The 24,370-nt window shown below is 42.4% G+C and overlaps 1 protein-coding gene across 1 annotated transcript in view; it reads right to left on the reverse strand.

Annotated features, from left to right (window-relative positions):
• The window catches only part of LOC114243454 (cilia- and flagella-associated protein 91), a 32,625-nt gene that overhangs the window by 4,739 nt on the left and 3,516 nt on the right, over positions 1-24,370 (reverse strand). The window contains exons 3-21 of the mRNA XM_089738003.1: positions 23,351-23,427; positions 22,462-22,525; positions 21,545-21,677; positions 20,223-20,339; positions 19,322-19,422; positions 15,458-15,524; positions 14,513-14,633; positions 13,427-13,595; positions 12,779-12,976; positions 9,957-10,130; positions 9,331-9,515; positions 7,951-8,028; positions 7,131-7,199; positions 5,558-5,687; positions 4,648-4,739; positions 3,938-4,086; positions 2,153-2,319; positions 1,202-1,324; positions 729-818 (exon numbers count right to left, since the gene is read on the reverse strand). Of these exons, the coding sequence (XP_089594129.1) occupies positions 729-818; positions 1,202-1,324; positions 2,153-2,319; positions 3,938-4,086; positions 4,648-4,739; positions 5,558-5,687; positions 7,131-7,199; positions 7,951-8,028; positions 9,331-9,515; positions 9,957-10,130; positions 12,779-12,976; positions 13,427-13,595; positions 14,513-14,633; positions 15,458-15,524; positions 19,322-19,422; positions 20,223-20,339; positions 21,545-21,677; positions 22,462-22,525; positions 23,351-23,427 (2,304 nt within the window). The remainder of the gene's footprint in view (positions 1-728; positions 819-1,201; positions 1,325-2,152; positions 2,320-3,937; positions 4,087-4,647; positions 4,740-5,557; positions 5,688-7,130; positions 7,200-7,950; positions 8,029-9,330; positions 9,516-9,956; positions 10,131-12,778; positions 12,977-13,426; positions 13,596-14,512; positions 14,634-15,457; positions 15,525-19,321; positions 19,423-20,222; positions 20,340-21,544; positions 21,678-22,461; positions 22,526-23,350; positions 23,428-24,370) is intronic.

Here is a 24,370-nt window from a genome sequence, read left to right on the forward strand (position 1 = left end):
TTTACAATCCCCGGCAACTAGATGGCACTAGTTGTAGATTCGTAAGATTTTACTCTACCATCTACTGCACTTTTGGAGCTCACTGTACATAGTTGTGTATTATATATACAGGGTGTGTTCTATAAGCCATGCGCGATGCGCCATAAGTTCCAAAAAACGACACTAGAGGCGCGCACATCAATCGATGATTCGATATTTTCGAATTTGACATTCAAATTATGTCATGGAGGAATTAGCTTTTAGTGATAATGCAGCCTATTTACACAAAGTAACATTCAAGTGATTTTAAATTTAAATAACGTTTGGTATGTAAAAAGTATGCGACAATATTTTAGGTTTTTCTGCTACAGAAAATTTTATTTTTATTTTTTTATTTTTTTATTACACTTCATGTAAAATTTACATTGGCGGACTTAATGCCTAAGGCATTCTCTACCAGTCAACCAAAGGTAGTGCAGAGTAAATAGTGGTAGGTGTAATGAAATTTATATTAAGTTACGAATACATACCAAAAGTATATATATACATATATACAAAATCATATATACATACATATAATAGATTATACAGTATTAAAAGGAATATAATAATAAATTTACTTAACAAATAACTTCATCTTAATAATTAATCTTAATCTTAATCTTATCTAAATAATTTTTCGGAATGTTGAAGAGTTTTTTTTTTCTTAATTTAGCCACAATCAGATTAGACGTGATTTAATGACCTACCTTCATCGACCAACACGTTGAGCATGCAGCGCAGTTCGTGATGTATTGGATAGCGTTCGCTGAGTGACTTCTGCTCAACACGGGGCCGACCTGAAACAGTCAATTGTTTACGTCATGTTACGACCCGAAGGCTGTTCGTTTGGTTTTTTTTTTTATACGCAAATACGTAAATATTATTAATGCGTGTTATCGCCTTTCCATGTCTGTGTGTCGCTTATAATCTATTCTAAGCTAATTCAATTTAAGCTAACTACTCTGTAATTTTAACATAATCTGTCTCTTACAAAAAAATAAGAGAGTAAAATATCCTGCTTCTTAACTTCATCGTTTAACAAAAAACAAGCATCTCTAAACAAATTATAAAGCCTCATAAGCACCAAAACGGGATTTCATTGTATCATCAGATACAGTGCGCTTTAGGCTTCTGTGAAGTAAGTTTGGTTCTAGGATCTTATTTCTACGATTAATCTCACTTCTAGTGTGCTTCCATCGAGGATCATCTCTGGCTGGTCTCTCGGCTGGTGCCAGAGAAATAGGACATATCTTACAGCGACATCTCTCGTCGAGGGGTGTGCCGCATTTAATGCATTGTAATTCTGTAATGAACAAAGACAAACTCTATTATTATATTTTCTTCTCTTATTCAATATGGCAACTACAGTTTCTTGCGATATCATTGTTGCTTGTTAAAATGTTATAAAAATCTTCAGTTATTGTATAAATACATAACTCTGTTATATAAAAAATGATATGAAGCGAATAATGAGATGAATTTGATTTATTTGAGACTGTAATCAATTGGGATGAAATTAAATGGAATGAGATGGGATGAGATGAAATAACGTCTTAGTAAAGTGGTGGTTATTATTTAAAACTTCAGTAGACTTTTTGGGGAAACCCGAGAACCCACATTCGGCGACTCTACTCAATCTCCCTCCACTGGTGCACGTTCACACACTCTACTTTCAATGAGCCAACATTAACATTTGACCCTGAAGAAACACTAAATTAAAAAAAATGAAACCATTCACACAACTTGACTTAAAGCGCTCCAGCATAAAACTAAAAAAAGAAGATGTAATAAAAGATATTTAAAAAACAGATACAGCGAACCTCTAACTAAGCATGTGTTTCTTTATTATTCCATTAAAGGTCTACGTTCTTTCTTGTTACTGGCGGTAGGACCTCTCGTGAGTCCGCACGGGTAGGTACCATCACCCCGCCTATTTCTGCCGTGAAGCAGTAATGCGTTTGGGTTTGAAGGGCGGGGCAGCCGTTGTAACTATACTGAGAACTTAGAACTCATAACTAAAGGTGGGTGGCGCATTTACGTCGTAGATGTCCATGGGCTCCAGTAACCATTTAACACCAGGTGGGCTATGAGCTCGTCCACCAGACTACGCAATAAATAAAAAGTTCTATACCTGTCTTGTCCGGTTCGTCAATGAGACCAAATATGGTGTTCCTGGCCGCCTCCATCCTGGCCTGCTGCGTGGCGGCGATGCGGTGCCGCGCCGCCGTCCGGTGCGCGTGCGGCAACAGAAACTGGTGCACCAGCTCCGCCACCAGCTCGTTCTGCTCCGCCGTCGAACTGCGGAGCGGTGTCTTTATGATTGAGAGATTACTGGTGGCCCGAGGCCTTTCCAGTTTCACCACGACAGCTGGGCGAGCAAATACTCAGCCAGGAGAGGTGGGATTCGCTAACAGCTGCCCGAGCGCCTCTGAAAGAGACCTAACAACTCAAGAGCAACTGCTTCGCGAATGAATCTACTACCGGATCGGAATCGCGACCCGCTGAGAAGATCCGGCGAGAAACTCAGCGAACAGTGTCTTCGAAGGTTTTTATTTATTGATTAGCTGACCCGGCTGACTTCGTAGTGCCTCAATCGATAAATAAAAGACCTAAACTTTTGTGTAAAATAAACTTAAAACAAACATTAGGAATCCGTCCGACGGGGGACACTTCAAAGGAAAAACAAAATTGTTATTTTTATTTAAATCCGAGCATTTTCATATTTATTTACCTTTTAAACCTTCTCTGGACTTCCACAAATAATTCAAGACCAAAATTAGCCAAATAGGTCCAGCCGTTCTCGAGTTTTAGCGAGACTAACGAACAGCAATTCATTTTTATATATATTGATAGATTGCCTAGATGGGTGGACGAGCTTACGGTCCACCTGGTACTAAGTAGTTACTAGAACCCATAGACATCTAAAACGTAAAATGCTGCCACCCACCTCGAGACATGAGTTGTAAAATCTGAGTTTTTACAGTGCAACCCTAAAACAGGGAAGGATAGTGGTACCTACGCGTGCAGACTTATAAGAGGTCCTACCACCGGTAGTAGTGGAGTAAGTACCGCCGTCATATTGGTTGTTTTTACTTCAGAGCCATCTATTTATGAAGGTTGGAACTGTTACTCGTAAGATTGTGATTCGACCACATTATGGTGACGTCACGCATTAATGCATATAGGATATCGTCTTTCTTTAGTTCTATTGTTTTGATAATCATTTACACCATCTATCTTTGGACTAAGTTCAAATTGACGATATGCCAACGAAAAAAAATCAATTGGTTGTCTGTAAAGTCGGTTTACGGACGATAGTTTTACGTGATAAAGTCAGTAGCTGGCGGAACTGCTGGCTCTGACGTCACGCGAGAAGAGAGATCAATGTGTCACAAGCCAACGCTTGGGACGATCGAAGTCGTCGTGGCCTAAAGGATAAGACGTCCGGTGCATTCGTGTGAAGCGATGCACCGGTGTTCGAATCCCGCTGGCAAGTACCAATTTTTGTAATGAAATGCGTACTTGACAAATGTTCACGATTGACTTCCACGGTGAAGGAATAACATCGTGTAATAAAAATCAATCGCGCAAAATTATAATTTGCGTAATTACTGGTGGTAGGACCTCTTGTGAGTCCGCGCGGGTAGGTACCACCACCCTGGCAATTTCTGCCGTGAAGCAGTAATGCGTTTCGGTTTGAAGGGTGGGGCAGCCGTTGTAACTATACTTGAGACCTTAGAACTTATATCTCGAGGTGGGTGGCGCATTTACGTTGTAGATGTCTATGGGCTCCAGTAACCACTTAACACCAGGTGGGCTGTGAGCTCGTCCCCATCTAAGCCACCCATCTAAGCAATAAAATAAAAATAAAAAAAACCAAAAACAAACACCCTGTATATACTATTGAGATACTAACATCGATTCGTTTTCCGCAAAGTCCGCATCGATCTTATCCGCATTGGCCTGCGCTCTCCGCAGCGCGTCTCTCTCCGCCGCGAGCTCCACTCCTCCGCTAACGATCTCCAGCAGATAATCATCGACTGTCTCTTGCGTAACACCCAATATCTGCAGAGTTCATTTAAAAAAAAAAATCTTTAAAACGCTACGGAACTATCTATACTAATATTATATTATAAAGCTGAAGAGTTTGTTTGTTTGAACGCGCTAATCTCAGGAACTACTGGGCCTATTTGAAAAATTATTTCAGTGTTAGATAGCCCGTTTATCGAGAAAGGCTATATATGCTATATAACATCACACTAAGACCAATACAGAAAAAATAAGTAAATGATAATTTCTTGTTATTTTATAATTCATATGATATTTTTCTTGTGTTAATAGACGAAAAAACTAGTTTATATTTTATATATAGCCCACATAAAAAGCATTTTTAATTTAAATGATTTTTTTCGGGAAAATTTCAGGAAAGTTTCATTTTTACCCCCCAAAATTTCATTTTACCTCATTTGGGGTAATTTACCCCGGTTCCCCGACCGCTGCACTATAGTATAGCGTAGTCTGAAAGCAGCTTAAGATCATAGACCCTGACTATGCGGGTAGTTGTGAAAAAAAGCGAATGAAGGTGGTGTTAGAGTTTGGCCGCTACTGCCACTGCGTCAGACTCACCTGCTTGAACATCTGGTCGTGTTCCATGCGTCTGTGCTCCTCCTTCTGTCTCCTGCCGGCTTCGGCAGCTTCGCGCATCGTCTTGTCCCGCACTGCGTTATTAAGCAACGAATTAAGTTACAATTAGGCAAGTTACAACGGCTGTCCTACCCTTCAAACCGAAACGCATTACTGCTTCATGGCAGAAATAGGCAGGGTGGTAATAGCTACCCGCGCGGAGTCACAAGAGTCACTAGAGGTCCCACCACCAGTATTTATCTCCTTTTTTATTCTTCTACCTAAGCTGATGGTCTCGAGAGACTATTTAAGCCTAGTCTTAACGAGTAGCTGAGGACGTTGCTAACACTAGCCCTAGCAAGAGCAGTGCTTCGCAGAATCTACCACCGGATCGGAAACGCGACCCACTGAGAAGATCCGGCGAGAAGCTCAGTGGGCTGTGTCATTGAGTTAATTTACTGGCTGAGCCCTTCGTCGCAAGACCGTACGAATATATCAAGAATGGTCCAAAAATCGTTGAGTCATTTTTCCGCCAACATTGTCAGTAAATAACTTAAAAATAATAGGTTTTTTTTATTGCTTAGATGGGTGGACGAGCTCACAGCCCACCTGGTGTTAAGTGGTTTCTGGAGCCCGACGTAAATGTGCCACCCACCTTGAGATATCAGTTCTAAGGTCTTAGTGTAGTTACAACGGCTGCCCCGCCCTTCAAACCGAAACGCATTACTGCTTCACGGCAGAAACAGGCAGGGTGGTGGTACCTACCCTACCATACCATAATAGGTGACTTATGGAAACAGTGATGTCAAATGTCGCGGTCCCCCAAACTCGACTTATCGGGGGTCATAAGGGTCCGCCGCGACCCAATGGACTAAACATTGCTCTTAGTCTGGCGCTCAACGTGTTAACTTACAAGCGATAAGTATATACGCGTGCTGTCTCCTTTCCTCTCTGAGCCTGCGCAGCTCCTTCTCCAAGAAGTCCAAAGCGGTCGAGACTGCGCCCCCGCATAACTCATCAACGAGTGCAGTCACGGCTTCCTCCTTGAGGCGATTAGTGAATTGAGTACTTAGTAATGTAGGGGAATGATACCCCGCCCCGCTTAGCTGCTTTTTTTTATTGCTTAGATCGGTGGACGAGCTCACAGCCCACCGGTTGTTAAGTGGTTACTGGAGCCCATAGACATCTACAACGTAAAATCGCCACCCACCTTGAGATATAAATTCTAAGGTCTCAAGTATAGTTACAACGGCTGCCTCACCCTTCAAACCGAATTAATGCTTCACGGCAGAAATAGCCAGGGTGGTGGTACCTACCCGTGCGGACTCACAAGAGGTCCTACCACCAGTAATGTAGTAATGCTTACTATGCAGTTATAGTAATGAGCAACATACGTTAGTCAGTCAGTAGTCAACGTGCAGCGATCCACCGCGGTCGCTGACGCGAATAAACATGAAATTATAAACAAATAAATAAATAAATATTTACTTTCATTTAAATCAGGTGGGCCGTATGCCCGTCTGCCTACAAAGGCAATAAAAAAAAAAAAAAAAAAAAAAAAATACTAACAATCACGCCACTTTAACTGGTCCCGTGCTAAGTTCGTAAAGAACTTGTGTTACAGGTACCAGATAACGGAAATAAATGTAAGATTTTTATTATACACGTACATATATTTAATATACATCCATAGCCCTGGAAAAGACATTTATATTTATCATACAAATATCTTCCCTTGGCGGGATTCGAACCCGCGACCCCCTTGTGTAGTGACCATGTCACTTACCACTACACCAGACGGCCGCTATACGTAATGTTTTATTGAGCACTCAGACGAGGTTTATGGAGGACAACACGCAACAAACAACCAACACACGCCTCATCCTACATCTCCCAATAAACCTCACAGTAACAATAATTTCGGTCCCAAATTAGGATTCCCCGGTGGTATGGGTACCAGAGACTGACATACATACTTTAAATATATGCGTATATAATTGATAAAAACTTAGACGAAGGGCAAAAAAATCTGTTCATCACACGAATGTTTCCCCGATGCGGGTATCGAACCCACGACCCTCGGCATGACAGTCAGGTCCGCCAACTAGTGCGCTACCGAGTCAGTCAGTGTATCGTTATCGACTTACCGGTGCAGTTCAACAAAAATAAATGTAGTTAATAGAAAAACGTTCATCTTTTTAGGATCGAGGGATTACTGGTGGCCTGGAGGCCTTTCGGGTTTCGCCAGGACAGGTGGGCCAGCAAAGGCTCAGCCAAGAGGGGTGGGGTTCGCTAACAGCTGCCCGAGCGCTTCTGAAGGAGAACTCAGCGGGCTGATGCATGGGTTAGGTTACAGGTCAAACTCTTTGCCGAGTTTGACGAGTACGGTTACCGGGGTCCCTAAATCTGCTCCTAGTATTAGAGCTGAAGGCGTCTAATGCAAGAATTATAGGATCTGCACCTTGATTATGACGAGAAAGACTTACCCTTTGTTCTCTTTCCATTTTGAAGATATTGTATTCTCTCGCTTTAGTCTCCTCACGAGCGATGCGGGACTGTTAAGGCAATATGAGTAGTTATTTTTATCAAATCAAAAGAACATTAGCTAAATCGAAAGCCCTCACCGCCAGTCCGACACTATAATGTTTACTGGCTCCTACTGTCTAAATGACGTCAAATTTTACGCGAGTAGATAACAGTAAAGGGGTAACATGGGCCGCGGGTCATTGTAACATCAGACGTACAGTACTACTGCGGGCTATGGGTTTCGTGGGACAGTTTTGTTGTTTCGGCTCGAAATGCGTGACTTGCGTCACGAGGTGGACGGCGACGGTTACCATGTGATGACCATGGGCACAGTAAACCACTTAACACCACGAATCGTGACCTCCGTCTACACAATAAGAGCATAGTTGTTTAATCCTATCTTGAGGATCACAAGGATCTTTCACGCGTGATACGACGCCAATCAGTACACCAGGGGTACTGTTATTTCGTGCTAATATATCGTTAGCACGATTCAGCTTTTCTTCAAAGACCAAGCCTTCGCTGCAGTGACATCACTGTACAAAGCCCCATCTCGATCGGAAGCTCGAAACGCGAACACAAAAGCTCGCATTTTCACATTAAATATGCCAGATTCCTTGGTTGCCAAAACGGGTATATGAGCTCACAGCTGACGTGGTGTTAATTGGCTACCAGAGTCCGTGGAATTGAGACATAAGCTCTAAGTCTTACAGCACCGCCGCAACCTTAGAAGCCCTTGATGCTTGGCGACCAGTTCAAACCCAGATAATAGAAACTGACCTTGTCTTCTTTCTGGAGTCCGTGCGTGGTCTTCAGTTCCTCAGTCAACTCGGCCGCCCGCGTGCGACCTTCGTACATCTGTTATGTAACGGAGTAATGATGAAGAAATGACTTATCATCATAATCTATACTAATATATAAATCTACAGTAGTTTTTACGAATTTTCCATTATAACTACTGAACCATGCATCCGATTGACTTGAAACTTGATATCCATGTAAAAAATACATGTACTTAATGGATAGGCTAATATTTATATGAATGTTGGACTCCCGAATAATAATGTTAATTTTAAATGCCCAGCGAAGCGGGCGACAAGAATCATTTTCTCAGTTCAGATTTGTTTAAAGGAAAATTCAATAAAATCAACAATAAATCCGCAGCGTAGCGAGGGCGGGTCGCTAGTCAATTCATACAATTGGTATGTGTCGAAACTGGACCAGCGCGGCGATTTTAAAAAGAGGTGTAGTCCACGAGAGGCAGTGAAACAAATTCAGAGAACTATACTAGGCGTTAGGAAACCGCTTCCGAAAACGAAGACGGACGATAGTACTAATGAATCCTCTGATGATGGGATCGAAAAAAAATCGATCCTGATTTTTAACAAATCGTGTCGTTTTCGGAAGCGGTCTCCTAACACCCAGTATATCGAGGGGTGAAAAGATACTTTGGAACGAAGTTCCTTATCGAGCGTTGTGTGAAAGGGGGCTAGACGGAAAAAATTCTTACGAAAAGGTGTCACGACACTTTTTAGATCCGTCATTCTGACCAATCAACGTGTAGGCGCTTATCGCGTGACATTGCTCGTATCCGATTGGTCCGCGTAATGAGTACAGTTTCTCGAGATAGCGTTTCAACAATAGTAATTTAGTTCATAGTATTGTTTTTTTCTTCTTCATAATGCATACACAGTAATTTATTATTATAACTTTAAAAAAAAATTACAATTCCTTCACTAATTAATCGAAAGGAACTTCGTTTCATCCGGGTGTCCCTTGACACCTCTGAAGTTTATTTTTATTTGAATTAAGCCTCATCTCGCTTATCACGCGACATTTATCTTTGTAATTAAAAATCCGTTTTCTTTAGTATTAGCATCAACGATTCCATGTTTTTTTATATGATTACTCCATTCAAATAACTGAAAAAGTTTTTTGCTTATAATTTTTTTTTTCAAATTTCAAGCTTTGAAGCGCTCTCCTGTAAAGTAACAAAAATTTCGCCAAAGGCAAATCGTTTTTTACCCCTCGATATTTCATCATAACGTTTCACGAACGCGATGACAATACGTACTTCTTCAAACGTGTTTCTGAAATGACTTAGAAGCGTCATGACCACGCGTGGTATACAGTCAATTAGCAAAAATCCCTAGAACTGACCAGAGTCTGTACCGCTCTGCCCCTCAAAACCCTCTGCAGCATTAGGGCGGCCTGGTGGTTCTCTTCTTCCGTATCATCGACCGCCTCCACCTCGGGAGTGGGAGGGCGAGGGCTGGCGTTAGTCACGCGAGGTCTGAGGACCCGGAGAGGACCGGCGGATTGGGATCCGGCGCCAAGACGGGCCTCTGTCAGAGACGAAGTGTAAGACGTTACTTAACATAACTAGTGATTGCAAGGTGGCCGAATTTTTTTGTTTTTTTTTTTAATACGCTTTTATTAGCTTTAGACGTATATGTGTGTTTGTAACGGAATTTTTGAACATGATATTGACCCCCTTCAAAACGTCGGATTAACTCGAAATTTGGTATACTTATTAAGGACCGATGACAATTAATTATTAAAAAAAAATTGAAAAAATATAAATTCAACTAATAAATTCAAAATAAATAATAGTTTAAAAAAACGAACAAAATACGCTTTTATAGAAAATCCAACTAAAAAATGGAAAATGAAATGATAATGGAATCATCTCAAATAATTCCTTAGAGCACTCCCCATGGAACATGCGGTACAAGGCTTTAAGGACGCCCAACGTCAGACTCAAGTTCGCGGGAATACCAACTCACTCTTTAAGTCGTTGTGCAGGCTCTCTAAGAAGCTCTCACTCCACTTCGTCTCCCGCTGGCAAAGCTGGGTCGCGTCTCTGGGTAGATGATGCCCGGAACAGGTCCTGGTCAGATCCTGGCCGCATTTGTCCAGCCAAGAAGGAGGCTTCGATAGTTCTTCATGGTCTTCTAAGGCTACGGAAACGAAAAACTATTTGCACAGGATATTTCCAATTAAAGTCCTGCTAGATATTTCGTAAGAGCGCCCAAAACAATGCGATTCTAATTATTAAGGAATTGTCAAATTTTAAAGTGAATTGAAAAGTGTCGCGTTTAGGGAAATTTCGTTTCACGAAAGAGATGGAAGATATGACGCAGATTGAAAAAGAAAGAGAACTGTGTATTCTGAGACTCGGGATATGGAGATAAAGATAGCGACATTAGACGGCTTTAATTATGTATTTTATGTATTGACAACATATTGACAGTGTCAATACTCATGTAAGCACAGTTTAAGAAACTATAAGTAACCATAGTTATTATTCCATATTAGAATCTCATGCGTTACTCAACCTTGCTTATAGATGTCTCAAGACGGCAGTAACTTTGAGGTTTGAGTCACCTTGAAGTTTGAGTGCCAACAGAAGCGCACGTGTCTCCGACTTAAAGTTCGCTGGCTTATTATCAACTAAGCCTTCTGCTCGTCTAAATAGTATTAAGAATCTAAATATATCAAAGTACCAGGCTCACATAAATGTAAGGAGTTCTCTTTGAATTCGTTCTTCCATTCAGTATGGCCAACCAAAGGAAATTTAAAAATGGCTTATTATTAAAAAAAACTTTTTTCAAGTCAAACAAGAAGAAAATAAGAAAAAAGTTTTTATATCATAATATGAATCGAAAGCTAACGGTGGTTTAGGTCGATTTTCGGTCGTCGAGCGAACACTAGTTAACTCAAAACTTATTATTTAATCACTACTTTTTTTATTTCAATTATTGATAATTAAAATCTGTAAATTCTAATAATATTTGACGTCAAAATTCAAAGACTAATCGCAACGTAATGTAACCTATTGTCTACTCTAATCATAGACCTATAGGTTTCATACTTCAGTGACTCTAATAAATTAGCTTTGCAAGCCTTCATTTGTCGCAAATATGCGACTATGGCGTTCAAAAGATTAAAAGTACTTATCTCTGACACACATTTTTACACATTTACAAAGAAGAAAGAACAAACTATATAATATAATAATATGTACCTAGGTTTTTTTTTTTTTTTTTTTTGTCAGGAGGAAATCGCCAGACTCCCACCCTCCACTGGGGATGGAGGGTGGGGCATGTCGGAGTCGAACCGACTAAAACCTCCTGTCGCTCAACAACCAACGTCCAACCCTCGCATGAGACAGAACTCATGAAAAGGCAAGGGGAGGAGAGTGAAGCGTTTAGTGCGGAGCACATCTCTCCCATCACCCTCCCCCTCGGGACGCCGGGCCAGCGATCGTCGGCGCCACGACCACCAGCCCTCTCGGTCGGCAGGCTGTCCGAAGCCCGCCTAGATGGCGCCGGTTTGAATAGGTTATCCTACGAAATACCCCGCTGGGTCAGAACCAGCGTGGGTCGAGGATAGCCGGCCTTCCATCACCCGGATGCTCTTGCGTAAAACGCGTGCAGAGCAGCTTGCACGTCGTCTTCTTAGGCCCCCTTCGCCGGGCCCCAGACCGACATATGAGGGGGACCCGAAACACTTAGAGGGCCAGGGCTAGGGCGAGATCCGCCTCCCTGGCCCCCGCTCGACGGCGACGGGCTTGTGCGTCTCTCACGCGCCCCGCCGCCTCCTTCTGCGAGATGGTGCACTCGCAGAAGTCGAGCATCGCCTTCCACGACTCGTCGTTGCCGAGCATCGATGCCACAACACTCGGCAACGACAAGTCGTTTCCTATTTTTGCGACAAGGACACGGCGCCACCCCTCCCATGCGGGGCAGGCAATGAGCGTGTGCTCCGCCGTGTCCAAGTCGCAACCACAATGGTAACACTCTGCCGTCGGCTCGGCTCCGATCCGGTGCAGGAACTCACCGAAGCAACCATGCCCAGTGAGCACCTGCGTGAGCCGGAAAGTGAGGCGTCCTCTGTCACGATTCACCCAATCCACAAGAATCGGGCGAATCGCCTCGACGGTCCTACGACCAGCCGAAGGATCGGCCAGCCGCCTGGACCATGACTCCAGCACGGACCGCCGAGATTGGGCCCTCCGCGCTCTGACCACACTGGGGCTGGGACGCGCCACGCCCCGGGCACGAAGGTTAGCCCGCCACTGATAGTCAGTGTACCTAGGTAGCTCTGCAATTACTAAGGGTACCTAATCGAGTACTATTAGAGGTGTATCCTTGGTTCATTTATGATAACTAGAGGTCCCGCAGTAGTCGAAATTTGACTATAATTAATTGGAATTGTAAGTTTGTACACTATTATGATTGTATTTTATACTTCTATAATCACAAATTTCGCCAAGACTACACTGTAAAAAATATTAACAAAGGCAAACAATATTTAATCTATTCTCAATTTGGCAACAGTCGCCAAGAACAAAAGTTTGACAAAAAATAGTATGCATGCGTGTGTGCGTCAAATACATGGTATGTAGTGTGTGTAATGTTTTTTTATCGGTTTAATGTATTTTTTATGCACAATTTAAAAAAAAAATTAGCATTCTGCACTCCTTCTCTATATTCTCTTTAAGTGTGGGAAATTTCATACTCCTCCGTCCGCGCAATTTTCGTAAAAAGGGATACAAAGTTTTTGCTTCACGTTAGATGTACTAGGACAACATAAGCGCTCTCACACAACAGGTCCGGATCGTAAGTGATTTCCGCGTGTCTTCTGCGCGCCTGGTACCCGTGCCTCGCCAGCGGCGCGTGCGCGTCCGACGAAGGGTCCACGGCCTCTGCGCGAGCCGACCCGGCACCGCGAGACGCGCGCAACGCGGCCACAAGGCCGGCGCGACCTCCGCTGCTATGCACGGCGCTTAGCTTTCGTAATTCTAGATGCTCAATAAAAGCACAAGTTCTTTTTTTATTGGATAGATAGGTAGACAAGCGCAGCTAATGTTAACTGATGAGCCCAACTGGTGTAAGCTGGTTATTGGAGCCCGTAGACATCTACAACGTAAATGCGCCACCCACCTTAAGAGATATAAGTTCTTAGGTCTCAGGATAGTCACAACGGCTGCCCCGCCCTTCAAACCGAAACGCATTACTGCTTCACGGCAGAAATAGGCAGAGTGGTGGTACCTATCTGTGCGGACTCACCAGACGTCCTACCACCAGCAAATTCGTATTTGCTGATAAGTGAACTCACGGGGCTCAATCTAAGAGAGTGTACTAACACTGGCCCTAGCAAGAGCTTCGCAGAGTCTACCACCGGATCGGAATTGCGACCCGCTGAAGATATTTGGCGATTAGTTCAGTGGGATAAACTCTCACAAGCTCACCTCTATCCCTGGTCCTTCGTATGCCCTCGATCTTCTTGTCCATTTCTCGTTTCTTCGCGTCCCAGAGCCTCGCCAGCTTCGTCCCGGTCCTCGAGGTCTGCTTCTGGCGGTTCGCCATTTGCATCCGGTGAAGCAACTCCAGGCGGATCTCTTGCAACTCATCGATTTCCTGTAAGAGATAATTCACTACAATACCGGCGCGCGATGATGGCGATTTTGACGTTTGTGCACTGATGAAGTTTCGTAATAATTAGTAATTAGATTTGAAGGAGCAAATTGCTGTTCTCTATTGTCAACTATCTGACCTGGCAGACTTCGTAGTGCCTCAATCGATAAATAAAAGACTAAACTTTTGTATAAAATAAACTTGAAACAAACAAAAGGAATCCGTCCGACGGGGGACACATCAAAGGGAAAACAAAATTGTTATTTTTATTTAATTCCGAGCATTGTCATATTTTAAATCTACCTTTTAAACCTTCTCTGGACTTCCACAAATAATTCAAGACCAAATCGGTCCAGCCGTTCTCGAGTTTTAGCGAGACTAGATAGATAGATAGATAGATAATAGCATTTAGGTAATTATTTGTAAAAACAAAGCTATTTTTTTTACTTCGGATTGCGGCTACCAAATTAACCTAATTTCTTGTTCGATACGACACCTGCCAAAAAGTACTCATTTAGTAAAAGTATCGAATGCAAAGTATCGAGTACAAAAGTATCGGTATCGAATGGAAATGTACTCGATACCACAAAGTATCGATACTAAAGAACAGCAATTCATTTTTATATACTGTCAATATTGTCAATTATTACTGGTGGTAGGACCTCTTGTGAGTCCGCGCGGGTAGGTACCACCGCCCTGCCTATTTCTGCCGTGAAGCAGTAATGCGTTTCGGTTTGAATGGATGGGGCAGCCATTGTAACTATATTGAGACTTTAGAACTCATATCTCAAGGTGGGTGACGCATTTACGTTGTAGTTGTCTATGGGCTCTGGTACCACTTAACATCAAGTGGGCCGTGAGCTCATCCACCCATCTAAGCAATAAAAAAAAACGTCCATTACCGTTCAATTATACGTTACCGTCTCCCTGAATATCCAGTCCTTTGTTTCGACGTCAGTTATAATGGCGTCGCGTTTCTTCATCCAGCGCGGGAATTGACCCTGCTCGGCCACCTGCGACCAGATGCGGGCGTGACGCATCCTTGAACGATTAAAAGAACAATGGTAACTTTCGAAGTGAAACTACTTTGGATGCGTCGAGAGCTTTTTTTTTCCTACTTTTGCCATGCTTCGCAGATCCTACCACCGGATCGGAAACGCGACTCACTGGGAAGATCCGGCGAAAAACTCAGTGGGCTGTGTCTGTGGGCTAATTTACTCGCCGAGCCCTTCGTCGCAAGCGACGGGTTGTGACCGGTGTTTGGGGCGACGTCGACTGCTTTCTATTCTGTGCGCAGGATCGGGAATGTAGTTATCGGCGGCCACGATGAGAGGGTTCTCATGTCGTGCCGCTTTATCGAAGTGGGCGTCGAGAGTAAAATTTAACTCGCGATAGAATCGTTACGGCTAGAGAGACAAAGATACAATTTAAGACGAGCGAGAGTGAGAAAATAGATAGAGCGTTTCGCGAACCACTCGACCGTGGAGAGAGAGAGAAAGCGAGCTAGGTCGTTTCGAAATGGAGCAGAGACGCCGGTTGTGGCTTCAAGAACTCCAACAAATCCACTTTGATCTTCAGTAAATAACCACCATTTTACTGAGGCTTTATTTCATTCGATCTCACATCGTATAATACACTACGTTCATCTCAAATGAATTTCGCCACGGATTACCTAGATCCAGTGCGTCGCGATTCCGATCTGGTGGTAAATTCAGCGAAGCACTGCTCTCGCTAGTGTAGCTTAGCAACACTTCCGGTTAGAGCCCCGTGAGCTCACCTACACGTCAAGGAGAACCCGAAATAGCCTCTCAAGGCTTTCAGCAAAGGTAGGAAATAAACTGCACTAGATACTATTCAGAACTTACTTGTTTATTATTTCGGTGGTGTGGAAATCGGCGGGCAAGTCCCCGGTGCGATACGGTTGACCCGGACCTATAGACCAACGTCACTATAAAGCCAGGGCTTTTTACGTGCCTACCTAATCGGCAAGCTTGAGAACGTCTTGGAAAAAGGTTCCAGACAGGAGCAGATTGAGGACGATGCTTCCGTGATTCATTAATTTATAGTCTCCCTCTACCTTCTTCAAACTGGAAAGCATTAAAGCCATTAACCACGTCAAAAGTCGCCTTACCTTCAGTAGTAAATGTTCGACTTTCCGAGGGATGATTATTAAAATAAACTTGGATTAGAAAAACTTGTATATTAAAGTAAAAAATCAATAATCTAGCATACAGTGTCACTTATGACAAGGGTATCATGACAACGGATTTGCGTATTACAGCGCTCTCTAGTGACGGTTTTAGGAGTTGGAAGAAACAGGGTGAACATTCCGCCCACCATGAACTACAAAAGTTCATAGCCAACAATGAGGCCATCAAATTTTACATGTACAATTAACATCTCCATGAAACCGTAACATTTTAACCTAATAGTAATCAATAAAGAACTGCTCAACATGAACTAAATATAAACTTACACATTAAAGAAACCATAATAACGACAAAGTTCAGTCAAGGGTTGCTTTTAAACAGTTCGTACTTACTTACAACTAAACAATAACAAAATACTTAATAGCTGATGCATCCAAAGATACATTTAAGTTACATACATTACATGAAATATCTACAGTTATTCAGGTAAGTAATGTTAAAAAGCGATAGGCAAAATGCAAAGTTTGGAGACTGGTCTTACAATTTTAGATTTCTTACATTTGATAGTACCCTTGTGACATTATCTGGAAGTCAGTATGCTCTGGTACGACCTTGACCATTCGATACATCTTAACTATGTCCGCTGCGAAACATATAGGATAAGTACGCCATTTCATAATTATGTGTCGTAACTCTGGTTGAAGCCTTGGACCTACCAATAAATCATTGTTCAATGACTTGCCGCTGGTACCCTTACACGAAGCGTCGAAAACAACGCCGACCTTCGTTGTACTTTTGTCCTCGCGAACAATCAACTGCATGATGAGGTAGATAAACGCATCCTGGCTTAGCAGCTTCTTGTTTGTCATTAATTACTTCTATATGATTCATAGCCAGGTGGCTACATTTATTACCTTGGATTATTCTTGCTTCAAGAATGGATTATTTTCAAGTTTCTTCTTGAGCAAGTGGATTGTTGTCGCGAAAAGGAAGACCTACAACATAACGACCCAAACTGTCCCTAGTTGTAGTGGATTCAAAGTATCTTTCACAGGATTCTTCTTCCTTGGATAAAAGTGGATGATGCTAGTCAGTTTCAATCTCCCAGAACTGACGCAGCAAATCATTGATTGAGTTGTCATGGGTATGTGCGCTAATAATGTAAGGAGTATCCCCACTAACTTAAACTCGTCCCGACAGGATCCATCCCAGCTGTGTATTTTGAGCTGTCAAGGTTCCAGGTGGATTTCTCAATATGCCTTCTGACAAAACCTGACCATACACATCAGCGCCCAGTAGAAGATCTATATTGCTTGGTGTACCATATCCTGGATCAGCCATCTGCAATTGCAACAATACCGGCCAATCCTGAAATTGAATTTGCTGTGAAGGAAGAGTGGATGTTAGGCAGTTTAAAACATAGGCTTGAACGGGATAGCTAAAAGAGTTATATGTGGACTGTACTTTAAATTGAACCATATGTTTTACTGAAATACTAGATTTTTCTCCTCCTAAACCAGATATGATACTTAGAACTGGCAACCTTCAAAGCTGCAAAAGTTGAACTGCGTGTTCACTAATAAACGAGGCTTGAGAGCCCTGATCCAACAATGCCCTAAGTGTGTGATACATACCCTTGTTGGATACATAAACTAATGCGCTAGCTAACATTACTTGACTACTTGATCTCATTTCACTGTTAGAAAAATGGCTGACAACACGCTCCACGTGATCCGCTGCCTGCGGTTCTTGTGCTGGCTCCCGCTGAAGTCCCGGCGATTCCCGATGGCTTCTTGTACAAATTTCTTGCATTGATCAAGCAAGTGATGTCCCGAACAGAATGGGCAGGATACAGACGTCGTCACGCTGAACACCTTCGGTTTATCCGCTGCATCTTTGCCTCTAAACTCTCTTCTTTGGTTTGGTTCTAAAAACTCGAGTGCTCGATATCTTGATTCCAGGAATGATTGGAACTCGCTTAGTGTAGGCAATCGATCAGCCTGTTCGCTTAGTTTTTGTTCCCATTGTTTCTGGGATTCATTATCCAATTTTATTGTGATGAGATATATAATCAGGATGTCCCATGTCGATACAGGTATACCAAGGTTAGATAAAGCGTGCAAGCAATCATTTGTCGTATCGAGTATTTGTTTAACACCGTTGGATGACTCTGAAGATAAAGCCCTTTGGCCCACCAGCCTGGCCAGAATGCTGTTCGCGATGTAACGTTTGTTATTGTACCTTTTGTTTAATAGCTATATTCGTTATTTTCGCATCCCAATATAACATTCTGGTGATTTTCTTCACACTAACCAGTGTTGTTCCAATAATTGCAATCTCGTTTCGATATATTCCCTTGTTATTCTAGACGCAGGTGACTTTTTGAAATTAACCTGTGCCTTAAATATCTTATTTTGAACATCGGTTTGCAATTTAATATAACTTTCCGGGCCCATTCTTCACATTCACTAGTACTTAGCAACGAAATAGTTTCGTGTTAATTACGGTTTGTAACGTTCTTTTGCACTTAAAATTGTTGTTTATCATTAGTTGTTTTCTTATCCGGCTCGAAGGACCATGTTCGACTTTCCGAGGGATGATTATTAAAATAAACTTGGATTAGAAAAACTTGTATATTAAAGTAAAAAATCAATAATCTAGCATACAGTGTCACTTATGACAAGGGTATCATGACAACGGATTTGCGTATTACAGCGCTCTCTAGTGACGGTTTTAGGAGTTGGAAGAAACAGGGTGAACAGTAAATATCTATAAGGTCTCGAAAAGATATTGAAGGTTTGGAGATGAGAAGCAGAGGATTCAGAAACGATACAAAAGAACCTACATAAGCCCTAAATAATTGAAGACAAGAATTCAGTCACCGACGTTGAGATATGAAATTGCAGTACTCTTTATTTAAATAGCAACTGACCCGCGCTTAAAGTCTAAACCGCTTTCGTGGAAGAAATAGGCCGGAAAATTATTCCTAATCGACAGATCGACAGATCGAGACATGAGTTGTAAGGTCTCAAGGTGGGTGGCGGCATTTGTATTGGGCTAAGAATTGTACCAGTATTGTACCCGAGTATTGTACCAGTATTGTACGAATATTGTACCCGAGTATTGTACCCGTATTGTACCCGAGTATTGTACGAGTGTTGTACGAGTATTGTACGAGTATTGTCCGAGTGTTGTACGAGTATTGTACGAGTATTGTTCGAGTGTTGTACGAGTATTGTCCGAGTGTTGTACGAGTATTGTCCGAGTTTTGTCCGAGTATTGTACGAGTGTTGTACGAGTATTGTACGAGTATTGTTCGAGTATTGTTCGAGTATTGTACGAGTATTGTACGAGTATTGTCCGTGTATTGTACGAGTATAGTACGAGTATTGTCCGAGTATTGTCCGAGTATTGTCCGAGTATTGTCCGAGTATTGTACCAGTATTGTACCAATATAATCAAGACTTCAATCTAATGATCCAAAATCGGCTAAGGCTAGTGGCAATATCAAATGGACCGATCTGTTTACAAAAACGCTCACTGCAAAACTGACTCTATTGTCTAAACAATAAAACATACCCCACTCCAACTTATCGAGGTATAACACTTCTGGAGTTCGCTCGCAACTTTCGGCTGGTCTTGCGTCGGGCTGCCAAGGAACCGTCTGGGCTGATGACTCCCTGTTAGAAACACAGAAACAGTCTTCCTGAAGAAACTAGCGTAACTATTTATATATATTATGAAAAACCTTGTTTATGTAATTGTAAATATGTTTTTATGTAAAACATATGAAACTTTTTTGGTTATTGCTTAGATTGTTTTAATACTGTATATATATGTGTGTATGTATGTATGTATATGTGCTTGTGTATATATGTATGTATATACTTTTTTTGTGTATCTATTTGTAATTTAATATGAATTTCATTGCACCTACCACTATTCACTCTGCACTACCTTTGGTCGACTGGTAGAGAATGCCTTAGGCATTAAGTCCGCCAATGTAAATTTTACATGAAGTGTAATAAATAATAAATAAATAAGTGGAGAGAGCTTAACACCATACCTGGTGTTAAGGGGTTACTGGAGCCCAAATACATCTTCAACTTAAATGCGCCACGGACTGCCCCATCCTTCAAACACAAACGCATTACTGCTTCACGGCAGAAATAGGCAGGACGCTGGTACCTACCCGTGCGGACTCACAAGAGGTCCTACCACCAGTAATTACGCAAATTATAATTTTGCGGGTTTGATTTTTATTACACGATGTTATATCTTGACCAATTGTGAAGTACGTATTCCATTAGAAAATTGGTAACCGCCTGCGGGATTCGAACACCGGTGCATCGCTACATACGAATGCACCGGACGTCTTATCCTTTAGTCCACGACGACTTCTACTATATAGCTCAAAATCTGTTATATATAACACCATATAGTCACCCTATACTCCACTCAATCTATTCTGGATTCATACCTGTAAAGGCTTTGAGTTCCTCTGCTCCTCGGCTTGTGGGGGAGCGAGGGTGCGCACTCCGGCGTCTGAGGCTGGAAGTCGGGAGTCGTACTCGGCACAGCCAAAACTTGACGTGGCCTGGTATCAACAGACAACTGTTCAGGAATTGAACAAAATAATAAATTTACATTTTGAGATGCTTTTATTACTGCTTTTTATAATTTTAATTTATTTTTAAGTCCTGCAGCTTATTGCTTATAGTCACGTCTGTCCTCGCGTATTTTTTTTATGTGATTGAATGATTACTGGTGGCCCGGGGCCTTTCCCAGGACAGCTGGGCGAGCAAAGGCTCAGCCAGGAGGGGTGGGATTTGCTAACAACTGCCCGAGCGCCTCCGAAGGAGACCTAATAACTCAAGCTGTCCTCGCGTCCGTCTGTCATCACGTTTTGTTCGGGTCACCCCGCACCCCGCACTTCGCTTCCGCGCGACCCCCTCGTTTGAGTATCGTGGCCGACAACAATAATAGACATTCAGATTTAACGTGCACAAAATCCTAAATCTGTCGTAACTTAAATTTCTTTTTTTAAGGGTGGAAGGAGAACGGTGGACTGAAGGTCCTTTCAGCTAAACCTGAGTGGGATTCCATAGCAGCTACCCAAGCGCCTCCGAAGACAAAAGCAGCTGTTTCGCGAGTGCATCTACCATTGGATCGAAATCGCGACCCGCTAAGAAGATCTGGCGAAAAACTCAGTGGGCTGGTGTGTGAGTTAAGTTGCATCTCGAACGCTTTGACGAGTTCGACGAGTAGGGCTACCAGAGTACCTAAGCCTGCTCCTATAGCTAAAGCTGCAGGCGTCTAAAGCTGCTTTCAGACTACGCTATCTATAGTGCCATATAGTATAGCAGCGTATTACTTAGTCAATAATATATAGTACAATACAGTGTGAACGTATCGATAACGACGTATGGTGCACGATAATAAATCTAATATTAAAAAAAAAAAAAAAAGCCCGCTGAGTTTCTTGCCAGTTCTTCTCAGGACGGAGGCTAGTTTTTGTGAATTGGCGGTAGTTCTTTTGACGTTCAACAAGTATGTACTTTCATTTATGTTGAATATTTTTTTATTTTATTTGATTGTTGTGCTATGAGCTATATACTATATGCCATTATATTATAGCGTAGTCAGAAAGCGGCTTTATGACAACATTAGTGGATCCGTAACGACGTGTCTAGGACTTTGACAGAAACTGGCTCCTAGATGAGACAAATCCGGAAAGTAATCAGTCTAGTCCCCAAACTGATCTGCGTTTGGGGGCAATGGAGTTATTTAAGTTGCTCTTACGCAGCGCAATATTTGAAGCGTTCCTTTCCCAGGAGTTCCGGAGTAGAAGCCGCCGGGGCGATCCTCCTCCTCCTCACGTAGGCGCCGTACGAGGCGTCAACGTGGTCTGGTAGACGGCAATTCGGATAATATACTGCAAAAAAAAAACTTCAATATATCAACTGTTGACTTGTGGCATGAAGTATGGTAGAAGTAGTCGTGGCCTAAAGGATAAGGTGCTCGGTGCATTCGTATCCAGCGACGTGACAGTGCCGGGGTTCGAATCCCGCCGGCAGGTATCAATTTTTCTAATGAAATACGTACTTACGATGGACTTCGATTCGGTTTGAAGAGGGGGGCAGCCGTTGTACTGTTAAAACGGAGACCTTACAACTCATGTCTCAAGGTGGGTGGCGGCGTTGACGTTGTAGATGTCTATGGGCTCCGGTAACCGCTCAACACTAGATTGTCCGTGAGCTCATCCACCCATCTAAGCAATAAATATATATAAAAGTTTAATGGTAACGTCTTCTCCCGTGGCCGGTATAGGCGTAGTGGTGAGAGGGGGTCGTTGCAACAATTGGCCAGTAAGTTTGGCCAACAGGTTGGGCTAAATCTACCACCGGATCAGAATCGTGCCCCACTGAGAAGATCCGGCGAGAAAGTCAATCTGCTAGAGCATTACTAGTGGTAGGACCTCTTGTGAATCCGCACGGGTAGGTACCACCGCCCTGCCTATATCTGCCGTGAAGCAGTAATGCGTTTCGGTTTGAAGGGTGGGGCAGTCGTTGTAACTATACTGAGACCTTAAAATTTATATTATCTCAAGGTGGGCGGCGCATTTACGTTGTAGTTGTCTATGGGCTCCAGTAACCATTTAACACCAGGTGAGCTGTGAGCTCGTCCACCAAGCTAAGCAATAAATAGATAAAACTTACCGACGCGCATTCGTGGATATTTCTTGATGTTCGAGAACATAGTTCTGTAAACCGGCTGAATGATCTAGAAACAACAGCTAAAATTACTCTTAAGTTCAACTGGTTCTGGTCCTGGTAGATTTTAGAAAGAAACTGATGGCAAAGCAGAAGAACAAGAAAACGAATTACCGACAAAATTAAAAATTTAATTAAATATGATACTGAGATGTCTATTACAAAATAGTATACCGGTTGCAGTCATTATACAATTGACATGTTGTCTCAAGATATATTAATGTCAATATCGCACCACTCACCACCGAAGCAGATTTCATCCATAGGGCGTTTCCAGATATTTCATCCACTTAACATCCGACACTAATGTGTTTAGTGCGAGTTTTTTAATGTTCTCGAACGCGTAAAAGTTAACTCACATTTGTATGGAGTTGAAACAGCGCCCCTAATGGCAAACCACGGGAAGGAAACTTCCACTAAACACATAGAATGAAGTCCCCTCCACGGCGTTTCCCGAGCGCTATGACACGTGGTTCTTCAAACCAGATTTGATGGGAATATTTGGTGGTAAGCAGCGGCTTGGCTCTGCCTCTGGCATTGCTGACGTCCATGAGTGACGGTAACCACTCACCACCAGGTTCGGCCATACGCTCGTCTCTGTGTTTAGTGCGAGTTTTTTAACGTACTCGATAGCGTAAAAGTTAACGTTTGAACGTTTGACTACGTTTGCCGCTAGGGGCGCTGTTCCAACTGCATCCAAATTTGAGTTAACTTTTACGCTATCGAAAACGTTAAAAAACTCGCACTAAGCACTCTGCCTACAAGGGCCATAACAACAATAGGTCTGCCCATCTCGAGTAACAAGAGTGAAGCTGTTTGATTTGAAATTACGCACAACTTGAGCCGATGCCATTGCGCCTTTGAAAGCGGTCCTCGCATAGTCCCTTGCGCCGGATACAATGAACGTTGAATCTAGGAAAATAATAATAATAATAACTCTTTATTTATATAACACCTTAATATGTACACAGTAAAGTAATAAAACAAAAGTCGGTATATAAATCGGCGGCCTTATCGCTGAAAGCGATCTCTTCCAGGCAACCTTGCAGGGAGAGGAATAAGTTAACTGGACGGTGCTATATCTTAATAAACTTACATAAAAATATATACTTAAGTACACATGTGAAAAATAAATACCATATAAGATAAACTTACATACGATTAAATACAAATAAATACTAAAAATATACAAGGTAAAATACAAAAGAAGTAGGAACTTATACAGTTATATCATAGAAGCAAAGTAGTGCGATTTCAATCTGGACTTGAAAATGAATATATATATATATATATAAATAATACAGGGTTAGACTTAAATTACTGGGGGTAGGGCGTCTTGTGAGTCCGCACGGGTAGGTACAATCTCGAACGCTTTGACGAGTTCGACGGGTAGGGTTACCAGAGTACCTAAACCTGCTCCTATTGCTAAAGCTCCAGGCGTCTAATGACAACAATAGTGAATCGGGAGGATCCCTAACGACGTGTCTAGGATGTCGACAGAAACTGGCTCCTAGATGAGACAAATCCGGAAAGTAATCAGTCTAGTCCCCAAACTGATCTGCGTTTGGGGGCAGTAGAGTTATATAGTAGAGTTACCAACTCGGCTTGTTTCTGCCGTAAAGCAGTAATGCGTTCCGACTTAAAAAGCCGTTGGACTGTAAAAACTTGGACTTAGAACTTATGTCTCAATGCGGCATTTATTTATTTATTTATAACTTCTTATACTATAAAGTATAAAGGCGGACTTAATGCCATAGGCATTCTCTAACAGTCTACCTTAGGGGAGTGCAGAGATGAAGCTTGGTAGGTGTGCGTTTACGTTGTAGATGTCCATGAGCTCCGGTAACCACTTAGC

The sequence above is a fragment of the Bombyx mandarina genome, chromosome 24, assembly GCF_030267445.1.
Source record: "Bombyx mandarina strain Sakado chromosome 24, ASM3026744v2".
NCBI classification, from domain to species: Eukaryota; Metazoa; Arthropoda; class Insecta; order Lepidoptera; family Bombycidae; genus Bombyx; species Bombyx mandarina.